Source organism: Schistocerca gregaria, chromosome 11, assembly GCF_023897955.1.
Source record: "Schistocerca gregaria isolate iqSchGreg1 chromosome 11, iqSchGreg1.2, whole genome shotgun sequence".
NCBI classification, from domain to species: Eukaryota; Metazoa; Arthropoda; class Insecta; order Orthoptera; family Acrididae; genus Schistocerca; species Schistocerca gregaria.
Genome location: NC_064930.1, coordinates 142,337,284 through 142,352,281, shown reverse-complemented (window position 1 = coordinate 142,352,281; position 14,998 = coordinate 142,337,284). Strand labels below are relative to the sequence as shown.

General features: G+C 42.1%; 1 protein-coding gene across 2 annotated transcripts in view; it reads left to right on the top strand.

The window, feature by feature from the left end:
- The window catches only part of LOC126295256 (uncharacterized), a 232,045-nt gene that overhangs the window by 168,899 nt on the left and 48,148 nt on the right, over window positions 1-14,998 (top strand). For both annotated transcript variants that reach the window (XM_049987657.1, XM_049987656.1), the window contains one exon: window positions 6,365-6,617. In XM_049987657.1, the coding sequence (XP_049843614.1) occupies window positions 6,365-6,617 (253 nt within the window). The remainder of the gene's footprint in view (window positions 1-6,364; window positions 6,618-14,998) is intronic.

Sequence of the window (14,998 nt, the reverse complement as noted above, 5' to 3'; positions counted from 1 at the left end):
TGCGGACTTGTAATTGAGATACAGTGACTACCCGAGGAACGCCTTTTCGGAAGTTTTTCAGGTTTTTTTTCTCCCGTTAATCTACGGGGACTGACGTCATATCACCTCGTGTCTTTACTCTGCATCGAGAGCTGTGGCAGTAGCAGCTCTACGGCGTCGACTACATTAGCACGCGGTTGGAGTCCTGGGGCACGCACCACACTCTCCAGGACAACATACTGGGTTCTAGTATTTAAGAAATCTTCGAGTGACTCTCATATCTGTGAAATTATTCCATATGCTCATATCTTTGTTAACAGTCTACAATGTGGCACCGTGTGAAACGCTTTCTGGAAATCTAGCAATACAGAATGTTACTTAAAAACCGTCTTGATTGCAATTTTTTTTTATATATTTATATGACCGGTTTCGGTTCATTCAGAACCATCTTCAGATCTGTAAAAATAATGATACTAATTTACTATTTCACGGAAGCAAATCTTTTTCATCCTATCTAATCAACATCAAATGTACCAGAGCGTACCTGATATTTCAGTTACAGGAGTAACCCGTCCAAATCCAGCAGTTTTCACATGCTACGTCACATAAAATTGGTTGGCAGAGTGCACGTCATTTATATTAATTATAACACTATTACCGACAGGTGGCGTCTGGTACATTTGTTACATTCCATTTGCACATACTATATTCTGTAGATCTTTTTTTTATTAATTAAAAATACTTAATTAAAATATGTAATGTCAAGGTTAATATCTGTACTTGTCAGCATTAATAAAAAAACAGTAAAATTATCATTTTTATACGATCTAAAAAACATAGGGCGATTTATATATCTATGGTGATGGTGTGAACTTGTTTTCCTCTACGGTCTGCTTCCGTATTTCCCGCCATTTCGGTGTTGTGCCGCGGTCCGCTCAGTCGTCTGATGTCCATCGCCGCGGGCAAGAGGGCCGCACAGGAGGGCCCCGTCAACGACGCCAGGCACTGCACGCGTCTTCCGGCTTCTCCACCGCGCACCATCTCTCATCCCTCAGCCTGGATCTCCACACGCAACAGTTGTCATCTTAGTAGGTCGTCATAAATGCTAAAATAGGCGTTATGATTGAATTCGCTTTGCTCGTTGAGGATTAAATCCGGATCTTTATTTTTGTGGGTGTATATTTCAATTTCTTCCAAAATGTTAAGAAACTGTCCCTTATGGACTCTATGCAGGATGTCTAAATTGTGTTCAGTGTTCGTGACTGAGTGCTTTGTCGCAGCCATATGCGCCCCAAAACCTGTTTTGTTTTTAGAGTAGGTGTGCTCCCTGAATCTGGTTTAAAAGTTCCTACCAGTCTGCCCTATATATTGTTTACACCAGTCATTACATTTGATCTTATATACACCCGAATCAACATTTGATGTTGATTAGATAGGATGAAAAAGATTTGCTTCCGTGAAATAGTAAATTAGTATCATTATTTTTACAGATCTGAAGATGGTTCTGAATGAACCGAAACCGGTCATATAAATATTTTAAAAAAATTTGCAATCAAGACGGTTTTTAAGTAACATTATAAAATCACTGATTGCTGTTGTCCCATAAGACATTATGTCTGTTTTTGCCTAGCAGTACAGAGTCTGCCTCTTGCCCGTCTTCCATAGTTCTCACTATATCATACGAGAAAAGGGCAAGCTGAGTTTCTTGGGCATAAGCTTCTCAGTGTCAAGAAAGCTTATTATATTCCAACTGCAAATACGTTCAAGGACTCTGTAGAAAAGAGAAGTTAGGGATATTGGTCTGTAATTTTGCAGGTCTGTTTTTTATCCATGTTATTTCCTGGAGTCACCTGCTCTTTTTTCAAGTTGCTTGGGACTTTGTTGGATGAGAGATTCACAATAAATGCAAGGTAGGTAAGAAACCAATGCCATAGAATACTCTTTGTAAAATTGAATTGGTATTCCACCTGGACCTGGTTATTTATTTGCTTTCAAATCTTTCAGTTGTATCTCTACACCAGGTATAATTATTACCGTGTTGTCCATAAGTGAGTCTGTCCGATGGTCAAATGACAGTATGTTTGTATGATTCTCCTGTGTGGATGCTTTCTTTAATGCGAAATTTAAAACTTCAGCTTTTGTTTTGCTATCTTCAGCTGCCACATTAGCCTGGTCAACAAGGGACTGAATGGAAGTCTTAGACCCCCTTAGTGATTTTACATATGGTGAGAAATTTCTTGAGGGAATGAAACAGGGTTGTAGACTCTTCCCAATGCTATTCAATCTGTATATAGAGCAAGCTGTAAAGGAAATGAAAGAAAAGTCCGGAGTAAGTATTAAAATCCATGGAGAAGAAATAAAAACTTTGAGGTTCGCCGATGACACTGTAATTCTGTTAGAGACAGCAAAGGACTTTGAAGAACAGTTGAACAGAATGGAAAGTGTCTTGAAAGGAAGGTATAAGACGAACATCAACAAAAGCAAAACATGGATAATGGAATGTAGTCGAATTAAGTCGGGTGATGCTGAGGGAATTAGATTAGAAAATGAGACACTTAAAGTAGTAAACGAGTTTTGCTATGTAGGGAGCAAAATAACTGATGATGGTCGAAGTAGAGAGGATATAAAATGTTGACTGGCAATGGCAAGGAAAGCGTTTCTGAAGAAGAGAAATTTGTTAACATCGAGTATTGATTTAAGTGTCAGGAAGTCATTTCTGAAAGTATTTGTATGGAATGTAGCCATGTATGGAAGTGAAATGTGGATGATAAATAGTTAAGACAAGAAGAGAACAGAAGCTTTCAAAATGTGGTGCTACAGAAGAATGCTGAAGATTAGATGGGTAGATCAAATAACTAATGAGGAGGTATTGAATAGGATTGGGAAGAAGAAAAGTTTGTGGCACAACTTGACTAGAAGAAGGGATCGGTTGGTAGGACATGTCCTGATGCATTAAGGGATCACCAATTTAGCACTGGAGGACAGCGTGGAGGGTAAAAATCGTAGAGGGAGACCAAGAGATGAATACACTAAGCAGATTCAGAAGGATGTAGGCTGCAGTAGGTACTGGGAGATGAAGAAACTTGCACAGGATAGAGTAGCATGGAGAGCTGCATCAAACCAATCTCAGCACTCAAGACCACAACAACAACAACAGGCCGCACAGTTTCTTTGAATGACTGTAGAACTTTCACTGCAGAATTGGGTGGCCGGTACAAACATCCAACAGTAAACCTGGTTTCACCTACACCTGTTATACGCAACCAGATGACTTCACTGTCATATTGAACTTCAACCTCAATAGAGACAATATCTTTGTCTGTCCGATATATGTTCCGTGACTCGCTAAATATCTCGGAGCTTTCCATTTTGGGTTTCAGCCAGATGTCAGTATCAAGAATAATCTGAACATGAGAACTTTCCTGGCAGGCAGTGAATTGGGGAACTTTGTTACAAATACTTTGACACTTTACTGAAAAAATTTGTGTCAGTCGAAGTGTCTTTCTTCTGAATGCCGTTTGACTGCTGTTGCCGCATACCGAGTGGCAAGTGTTCATATGACCACCTCCAGCTACTGTCTATTCAGCTTTAGTACATCTTGTCAGTCACGGACTGAGTGTGTTGCTGTACTTTGAATGGCATTAGTTCTTGCCACTGAATGCCATGCATTTAACAGTGTCTTGCAGACTATGGGTGTGGATTTAGATGAGTAGGCCGTACGCTTCGTAGTCTTGGTGACTAGAACATTCTTCCTTCAGAGAGAGTCAGATGAGTAGGTGGACAGAGGTTGAATGAGGAAATGGACTAACAGTATTAGAATACATACCTGGGCAACCGCAGCTACTGAGCTGGTAAACAAATAAAGTAAGAGAATGCAAGGGCAATTTGAAAGGTTCTCAGAATCACTACGAGAGGTCAGTGCAAGCGCAACGAGTTGTTCACGTCATATTCATTGGGCTGTTGCCTGTGAACACATGCCACATCAGTGATCTTGGAAGAGAGCTGTGGTGGTGACGTGGCTCTGTTGTTGTTCCCGCGTAGTGATTTGCGGAGGTGGTAAAAAATCGAGATTCGAGCAGTGATTGAATACTTCGTAAAGAGTGGTATGAAAGCACAGGACATTCGTACCGATTTCCAGAATGTGCTGGAGGACTCTGCTCCTTCATATTCAACTGCTGCCAACTGGACAAATGAACTTAAATTTGGTCGGGAGAGCTAAGATGATGATCTGTGCAGTGGTCGGCCGAGATGCTTCACTACTCCTGAATCATTGCAAAAGCGCACAAAATGGTCACGGAGGATCGCCGATTGAAAGTGCATGAAATTGCTAACGTTTGCCAGATGTCATCTGAAAGGGTATATCACATTTTAACTGAAGAATTAGAAATGAAAAAATTATCTGCAAGATGGGTGCTGCGGCTCTTGATGCTGGATCAAAAATGCACAAGAATGGACATATTGGAACAATGTTTGACCCATTTTAGGAGAAGCGAACAATATTTTTTGCTCCGGTTCATAACCACATATGAAACTTGGGTGCACCACCATACCCCAGAGGCAAAACAACAGTCAAAGCAGTGGAGACATGCTGATTCTACACCACCAAAGAAAGCAAAGACAATTACTTTGGTGGGAAAGCAAATGCTAAAAATGAAACTGTAGTTACATGGATGTTTTCACATGTCATTAAAAGGTATTGCAAACAGTACATTACAACAGGAGTCAATGAAAATTGTAGTGTCCTCCATTAAATGCGAGAATACAAAAAACAGATGGTAACAAAAATAACTAGAATATGAGCAATTGCTTACTATGCGTTTAAATTGAGCAGTTCCTACACAGATTTGTAAGCAGTAACGAATAGGCATGAATCCACAGAATACCACGTGATGAAACCATTTTCTATTTCATATGAAAGAAAAACAAATATCGAATCATTTACCCCTCCCAACACTATGGGTGAGAGCAAAAATTAAACAGAATATGAGCGACATATTAATGTTGCAATCCAAAAAGTGCAATACGCACAAGATGGCCATACTCAGGAACATAATTTCCACTTGATAAAGCCACAGTGTCAAAATTGCAACAATGGGTTTTATAAATAAAAACACTTTACTGCCACACCACCAGACTCACCCATGTGGTATAAATTTAAAATATTATCACCTAGTACTATTATTTCAAAAAGCAATAATACGGATTTCTGCACTATATTTCTTGTATTTGTAGTTCACTACTGTGCGCTGCTGGAGCGCTGCTGTCATTTTCTGTTTCCATGTGGTAACAGAGGGCTGAGCACTTCTGATATGTTGGTGTTCTGTGTAATGCCCAGACTCCCTCTGCACTCCGGGCGCTCTCCACCACTAGCCGCGAAAACTCTTGCAGAGGCACCCGGTGGGCTGTCGACAGATGACTCTGTGGTCCAGCAGTTATAAAGCAATGAACTAGACGCAATCATGACATTACTTGAAGACGTTTGTTGTTGTTGTTGTTGTTGTGGTGGTGGTGGTGGTGGTGGTGGTGGTGGTGGTCTTCAGTCCAGAGACTGCTTTGATGCAGCTCTCAATGCTACTCTATCCTGTGCAAGCTTCTTCATCTGCCAGTACCTACTGCAACCTACATCCTTCTGAATGTGCTTAGTGTATTCATCTCTTGGTCTCCCTCTACGATTTTTACCCTCCACGCTGCCCTCCAGTACTAAATTGGTGATCCCTCGACATCTCAGGACGTGTCCTACCAACTGATCCCTTCTTCTAGTCAAGTTGTGTGACAAACTCCTCTTTTCCCCAATTCTATTCAATACCTCCTCATTAGTTATGTGATCTACCCATCCAATCTTCAGCATTCTTCTTGTCTAAACTACTTATCATCCATGTTTCACTTTCATACGTGGCTACACTCCATACAAATAATTTCAGAAAAGACTTCCTGACACTTAAATCCATACCTGATATTAACAAATTTCTCTACATTTTATATCCACAGTACTTCGGCCATCATCAGTTATCTTGCTCCCCAAACAGTAAAACGCATCTACTAGTTAAAGTGTGTCATTTCCTAATCTAATTCCTTCAGCATCACGTGATTTAATTTCACCAGACTCCATTATCCTCGTTTTGCTTTTGTTGATGTTCATCTTATATCCTGCTTTGAAGACACTGTCCACTCCGTTCAGCTGCCTGAAGATGATGAGCATGACACACATTGGAACCTAGCAGTGTCACAACACCACAGCTTCGCCAGTGTCACAACACCACAGCTTCGCTGATAAACCAATACCATCTCTCTGCCCTGCACAATATTACATTGCACGAAGATGAATGTCTTTGTGTACAGTGAAACTACATGCCCACTGTAAAATTCCTACATTTGCCATTTGCAGACCCGCAGTGCGAGGAGATGTTCGAGAATGGGAAATTCTGCTGCCGGCACGTGAAGAGACCGACCTGCAGGGGTCTCGAGGTGGCGGTGCCCGCGCGCCGAGTTCATTCGCACCTCAGCCGCCGCGAACACCACCGCCGGCAACACGATACACCCTACACGGGCCCGGCGGAATACCGGCAGCTGCCGGAGACTGGAGACGGCACTGCTGTAAGCGGCGCCGAGATGCGACTGTCCTCTCCGCTCTACATCAGGTACGAGAACTGCCCAGCACCTTATAATGTGACTCTCCAAAACCTATGTGTCATCTCACATTTTTATTAATCTAAAATACATTAAAATTCTTTATAATGTCTCACTCCACAGAGTTAATACCAAATGACATTATATGGTTCCAGCAATCTTCTCTGTTCTCAAACATTAGTGATGTCTACGGGGTGGTCCGTTAATCGTGACTGGGCCAAATATCTCAAGAAATAAGCGTCTAACGAAAAAACTACAAAGAACGAAACTTGTCTAGCTTGAAGGGCGAAACCAGATGGCGCTATAGTTCGCCCACTAGATGGCACTGTGGCACTGCCACAGGTCAAACGAACATCAACTGCGTTTTTTTTTTTTTTTTTTTTTTATAGGAACCCCCATTTTTATTACATATTCATGCAGTGTGTAAAGAAATATGAATGTTTTAGTTGGACCACTATTTTTGCTTTAAATTAAAATACAGAATGTAGGAACGTTGTTACAACGTGATACATGTATCTTTCTGAACTTATCATTTCTGAGAACGCATGCTGTTACAGCGTGATTACCTCTAACTACCACATTAATGCAATAAATGCTCGAAATGATGTCCGTCAACCTCAATGCATTTGGCAATACGTGTAACGACATTCTTCTCAACAGCGAGTAGTTCCCCTTCCGTAATGTTCGCACATGCATTGACAATGCGCTGACGCATGTTGTCAGGCGTTGTCGGTGGATCACGATAGCAAATATCCTCCAACTTTCCCCACAGAACAAAATCAGGACGTCAGATCCGGTGAATGTGTGAGCCACGGTATGGTGCTTCGAGAACCAATGCACGTGTCATGAAATATGCTATTCAATACCACTTCAACCACACGCGAGCTATGTGCCGGTCATCCGTCATGTTGGAAGTACATCGCCATTCTGTCATCCAGTCAAGCATGTGGTACTAACATCGGTAGAACATTACATAGGAAATCAGCATACATTGCACCATTTAGATTGCCATTGATAAAATGGGGACCAATTATCCTTCCTTCCATAATGCTACACCATACATTAACCCGCCAAGGTCGCTGATGTTCCACTTGTCACAGCCATCGTGGATTTTCCGTTGCCAAATAGTGCATACATATTATGCCGGTTTACATTACCGCTGTTGGTGAATGACGCTTTGTTGCAAAATAGAACGCGTGCAAAAAATCTGTCATCGTCCCGTAATTTCTCTTGTGCCCAGTGGCAGAACTCTACACGACATTCAAAGTTGTCGCCATGCAATTCCTCGTGGATAGAAATATGGTACAGGTGCGATCGATGTTGATGTAGCATTCTCAACACCGACGTTTTGAGATTCCCGATTCGCGGGCAGTTTGTCTGCTACTGACGTGTGGATTAGCTACGACAGCATCTAAAACACCTACTTGGGCATCAGCATTTGTTGCAGGTCGTGGTTGTTATTTCACATGTGGCTGAACACATTTTTTTCCTTAAATAACGTAACTATCTGGCGAATGGTCTGGACACTTGGATGATGTGATCCAGGATACCGAGCAGCATACATAGCACACGCCCGTTGGGCATTTTGATAGCCACACATCAACACGATATCGACCTTTTCCACAATTGGTAAATGGTCCATTTTAACTCCGGTAATGTATCACGAAGCAAATACTGTCACACGTTTGTGACTATTACAGCACCATCTATCACAAAGCGAAAAAAGTGGTCCAACTAAAACATTCATATTTCTTTACGCACTACATGAATATCTAATAACAATGAGGGTTCCTATTTTAAAAAACGCAGTTGATATCTGAAACTTCCTGGCGGATTAAAACTGTGTGCCCGACCGAGACTCGAACTCGGGACGTTTGCCTGACCTACCGAAGCACGACTTGCGCCCAGTACTCACAGCTTTACTTCTGCCAGTACCTCGTCTCCTGCATGGTTCGCAGGAGAGTTTCTGTAAAGTTTGGAAGGTAGGAGACGAGATACTGGCAGAAGTAAAGCTGTGAGTACCGGGCGTGAGTCGTGCTTCGGTAGCTCAGATGGTAGAGCACTTGCCCGTGGAAGTCAAAGGTCCCGAGTTCGAGTCTCGGTCGGGCACACAGTTTTAATCTGCCAGGAAGTTTCATATCAGTGCACACTCCGCTGCAGAGTGAAAATCTCATTCTGCAGTTGATATCTGTTTTACCTATGGCAGCGGGCCAACCATAGCGTCATCTGGTTTCCCCCTTCAAGCTAGATGAGTTTCGTTCCTTGTATTTTTTTGTTGTTGGATGCTTATTTTGTGAAGTATTTGGCCCAGTCACTATCAATGGACCACCCTGTATATGCAGACTGAAGTAACGAATGGAAATTAGTACCTAGGCCGGGATTCGAACCCGTCTCCTGCCGACTAGGCAGATGGGCCGACCGCTACACCGCCCTGGCACAGTGGATTTGCAGAGCTGCACGGACTGCCCTAGCGTGCCTCAGCCCACTTAGTGCTCCCCTCAGACATGAACAGCATTACAGAGGCTCTCCGACTGTATCGGTATAGCACTTCAGCACTGAACAAAACGGTAGTTCCTAAATGAAATCCGAGTGTAGGTACTATACTCAAATGAAACCGTATGGTTCCAGACACCTTTTCAAGTCTCAGACATCTGTGATGTCTGTATGCAGACTGAATAAAAATTTGTTAGCACTTAAGGTATGCGGGACAAACTGTGTATGCAATTTTCTGTTCAGTGTGCTAGGGAAGTCCTTGCAGTTGCGCAAAGGCACTGTTCCAGGGTGAGGTAGTGGTCAGTGCGTCTGCGTAGTAAGCTGTAGACACGGCTTTGAATCCTGGCCTTGGAAAACAAATTTTCATTCTTTGCTTCAGTCTGCATACGTACATCGTAAATATCTGAGATTTGAAAAGATCTCTGAAACTATTACAGTTTCATTTAATTATAGCATCTATGGCTGGGTTTCATTCAGGATCCCCCATTTCATTTGACGCTGAGGTACTATTCAATTGCTCTTGGAGACCCTCTGCAGTGCTATTCATGTTTATGGGGAACACTAAGGAAGTGAGGTGTAATTGGGAATTTGGACTGAGTCCAAAAGTCTGTGCAGTTGTGCAAAGCCATTGTGCGATGGTGGCGAGTAGTCAGCACATCTGCCTAGTGAGCAGAAAACCCAGGTTCAAATCCCGTCCCTGGTACAAATTTTCATTTGTCGCTTCATTCTGCACATGTACACTGAAGTGCGAAAGAAACTGGTATAGGCATACGTCTTAAAATACAGAGATATGCAAACAGGCAGAATACGGCACTGCGATCAGCGACGCCTACGTAAGACGACAAGTGTCTGGTGCAGTTGTTAGATCGGTTACTACTGCTACAGTGACAGGTTATGAGCATTTAAGTGAGTTTGTACGTGGTGTTACAGTTGGCGCTTGAGCAATGTGACACAGAATTTCCGAGGTAGCAATGAAGTGGGGATTATGCCATATGGCCACTTCACAAGTGTACCGTGAATATCAGGAATCTGTTAAAATATCAAACCTCTGACATCGCTATCATCAGAAAAAGATCTTGCAAGAACAGGACTGATGACGACTGAAGAGTCTCGTTCAACATGACAGAAGTGTGACCCTTCTGCAAATCGCTGCAGATTTCAGTGCCGGGCCATCAACAAATGTCAGCATTCTAACCGTTCCACGAAATACCGTCGATATGGACATTCGGAGGTGAAGGCCCCTTCTTGTACCCTCAATGACTGCACGAAACAAAGCTTTATGACCTGGACCTGTCAACACCGACATTACTGGAGAAATGTTGCCTGGTCGGCTGTGTCGCATTTCAAATTGTATTGAGCAGATAGATGTGTACAAGTTTCGAAACTACACCATCAATGCGTGGGCCCTGCATGTGAGCAGGGAACTGTCCAAGATGGTGGAGGCTCTGTAATGGTGTGAGGCGCGTGCAGTTGGAGTTATGCAGGACACCAGATATGTCTTGTAGCGGGACTTTGAATTTCGCCGCGCTACACTCATCCCCTCAGATATAAATTATACCATCGCAGCTGTACGAGCGCTCGACGGCAGAGAAAATATATAAGAAAATGATGGTACTAAAATTGTTACTCTTCTTGTTTTTCTACCCGCTTTTGTCTTTGAGAGCAGACGCTTAACTTACTTATTAGGTAGTCTGCTTCGGATTAAGACAAAAAAAACTCATTGATGTGCAGACGTATGGTGGAAGTTAGTATGAAATTCAGAGGATGGAAGTAGCAACATAAAATAAATTGCATTCAATACCAAGACGGTTTTGTGATTCCTGGACGACTGCAAAATTTCGGGGCAGGTACAACTTTCACGCAGAAATGCGATAGGAAATTTTTGGAGAACAAGACCTGGATGTCGCACGAGACAAGACGTGTTAACATGGTAAAGAATGAACTCTTATCTACACCATTTCCCCCTGTTAATCACATTTTATTATTATCTGGTCGATTTCAAATAATTTTTGTAGTGGAAACTGGTTTGACTTTTGCTCAGAAACGCCACAAGGACCATCCCAACAATAGCTTTTCCGAATCACGAAGTGCGATAACTTTTCTGTAATATGAAGTCCGACTTGCATTTCATTCTTTCCCTTTTTCGTGGCCATTAACGATTTTAAAAACCCCTTTTCATTCATGATTTCTTCTCACATTTTCAACCTTTTCTTTTCTTCTCTTTTTCTTTTTTATCAACCTCTACAGTCTGCATATGACTCTGATAGGTGACACATACGTAAGCATCCTGTCTGATCAGCTGCATCCCTTCACGTCCATTGTGCATTCTGACAGACTTGGGCAATTCCAGCAGGTCGATGCCACACGCTCAGAAATGCTACAGGGAGCTACAGTCGTACATCCATTACTCGAAACTGCCTGCTCGTGACTGACTGTGCAACAAGGCATTTTATATGTCCGTTAATGTTGGTGTAACAATTTGCTCATACCCTCGTGGATGTGAAAATGTGGAAACGTTGCAAAATACTTACCGTCCGTGTCTGCAGTTGTAGCTGGATGATGTAATGCTTGCTCATTGAATGTTGTTCCATTTTATCACTGCAGATACTTTTTAAAGAGCTTCCTTGCACTGTACTTAATTGTCTGAAGTCATGCTGCTTCGACAAACAGTGCATGTTAGGTGGCATTTATAACTACTTCAACGATTTTGACTCGTATTGTGTTTGAAAGTTTCCAATATATTCCCAAAATCAGCTGATACAGATTGTATATCATACGAAGTGGTCAGTAACTGCCTGCCAGCTGAAATAAACTCAGGTAGCAAGCTCTTTGTTAATTCTCATTTATACCATCAGGGCAAGAGGACAAATGTAAGGATGTAGAGGCTTATCTCACTAGGGGTAAGATAGATACTGCCTACAGGAAAATTAAAGAGACCTTTGGAGAAAAGAAAGCCACTAATATGAATATCAAGAGCGTTGATGGAAACTCAGTTCTAAGCAAAGAAGGGAAAGCAGAGTCCTGTGCAAGCTTCTTCATCTCCTAGTACCTACTGCAGCCTACATCCTTCTGAATCTGCTTAGTGTATTCATCTCTTGGTCTCCCTCTACGATTTTTGCCCTCCATGCTGCCCTCCAATACTAAATTGGTGATCCCTTGATGCCTCAGAACATGTCCTACCAACCGATCCCTTCTTCTAGTCGAGTTGTGCCACAAACTCCTCTTCTCCCCAATCCTCTTCAGTACCTCCTCATTAGTTATATGACCTACCCATATAATCTTCAGCATTCTTCTGTAGCATTACATTTCAAAAGCTTCTATTCTCTTCTTGTCCAAACTATTTAACATCCACGTTTCACTTCCATACATGGCTACACTCCATATAAATGCTTTGAAGAAAAGACTTCCTGACACTTAAATCTGTAGTCGATGTTAACAAATTTCTCTTCTTCAGAAACGCTTCCCTTGCCATCGCCAGTCTACATTTTATATCCTCTCTACTTCGACCATCATCAGTTATTTTGCTCCCCAAATAGCAAAACTCATTTACTACTTTAAGTGTCTCATTTCCTAATCTAATTCCCTCAGCATCACCCGACTTAATTCGACTACATTCCATTATCCTCGTTTTGCTTTTGTTGATGTTCATCTTATACCCTCCTTTCAAGACACTGTCCATTCCATTCAACTGCTCATCCAAGTCCCTTGCTGTCTCTGACAGAATTACAAAGTCATCGGCAAGCCTCAAAGTTTATATTTCTTCACCATGAATTTTAATACCTACTCCAAATTTTTCTTTTGTTTCCTTTACTGCTTGTTCAATATACAGATTGAATAACATCAGGGAGAGGCTACAACCCTTTCTCACTCCCTTCCCAACTACTGCTTCCCTTTCATGTCCCTCGACTCTTATAACTGCCATCTGGTTTCTGTACAAATTGTAAATAGCCTTTCGCTCCTTGTATTTTACCCCTGCTACCTTTAGAATTTGAAAGAGAATATTCCAGTCAACATTGCCAAAAGCTTTCTCTAAGTCTACAAATGCTAGAAACGTAAGTTTGCCTTTCCTTAATCTTCCTTCTAAGATAAGTCATAAGGTCAGTATTGCCTTCCGTGTTCCAACATTTCTACGGAATCCAAACTGATCTTCCCCGAGGTCGGCTTCTACTAGTTTTTCCATTCATCTGTAAAGAATTCGTGTTAGTATTTTGCAGCTGTGGCTTATTAAACTGATAGTTCGGTAATTTTCACATCTGTCAACACCTGCTTTCTTTCGGATTGGAATTATTATATTCTTCTTGAAGTCTGAGGGTATTTCGCCTGTCTCATACATCTTGCTCACCAGATGGTAGAGTTTTGTCAGGACTGTCTCTCCCAAGGCCGTCAGTAGTTGCAATGGAATGTTGTCTACTCCCGGGGCCTTGTTTCGACTCAGATCTTTCAGTGCTCTGTCAAACTCTTCACACGCAGTATCGTATCTCCCATTTCATCTTCATCTACATCCTCTTCTATTTCCATAATATTGTCCTCAAGTGCATTGCCATTGTATAGACCCTCTATATACTCCTTCCACCTTTCTGCTTTCCCTTCTTTGCTTAGAACTGGGTTTACATCAGAGACATTACCACAGAAAGAAATTCGGTGATGTCAGATCTGGTAACATAGCAGGCCACCCTGCCGATCTGCCGAACAGTGTAAATGCAGTCTACTACCTCCCATGCTTCAGTTGCGTAATGTGCTGGGCAACCTGCAGTACTATCACGAGTTCCTGTTCCGGAAAGGTTTGACGTTTGTGTCCATTCAGTGTGCCGTCAATAAAATACGGATCAATGACTTTGTTCCCCACGATGCCACACCGTACGTCTTCAGTCCAGAGACTGGTTTGATGCAGCTCTCCATGCTACTCTATCCTGTGCAAGCTTCTTCATCTCCCAGTACCTACTGCAACCTACATCCTTCTGAATCTGCTTAGTGTATTCATCTCTTGGTCTCCCTCTAGGATTTTTACCCTCCACCCTGCCTTCCAATACAAAATTGGTGATCCCTTGATGCCTCAGAACATGCCCTACCAACCGGTCCCTTCTTCTAGTCAAGTTGTGCCACAAACTCCTCTTCTCCCCAATCCTATTCAACACCTCCTCGTTAGTTATGTGATCTACCCATCTAATCTTCAGCATTCTTCTGTAGCACCACATTTTGAAAGCTTCTATTCTCTTCTTGTCTTAACTATTTATCGTCCATGTTTCACTTCCATACATGGCTACACTCCATACAAATACCTTCAGAAACGACTTCCTGACACTTAAATCTATACACGATGTTAACAAATTTCTTTTCTTGAGAAATGCTTTCCTTGCCATTGCCAGTCTACATTAATATCCTCTCTACTTCGACCATCATCAGTTATTTTGCTCCCCAAATAGCAAAACTCCTTTACTACTTTAAGTGTCTCATTTCCTAATCTAATTCCCTCAGCATCACCCAATTTAATCCAACTACATTCCATTATCCTCGTTTTGCTTTCATTGATGTTCATCTTGTTGTCCATTTCTTTCAACTGCTTTTCCACGTCCTTTGCTGTCTCTGATAGAATTACAATGTCATCAGCAAACCTCAAAGCTTTTATTTCTTGTCCATGGATATTAATTCCTACTCCAAATTTTTCTTTTGTTTCCTTTACTGCTTTCTCAATATACATATCGAATAAAATCAGGGTTAGGCTGCAACCCCGTCTCACTCCCTTCCCAACCACTGCTTCCATTTCATACCCATTGACTCTTATAACTGCCATCTGGTAATTACTGGGAAGAAATGCTGAGAAATTAAGACCAGGTGGGTGGTAAGAAGCGAGTGCTAGCTCCCACCTGTAGAGTTCTGAGAAGCTCATGCTGTCCACTAA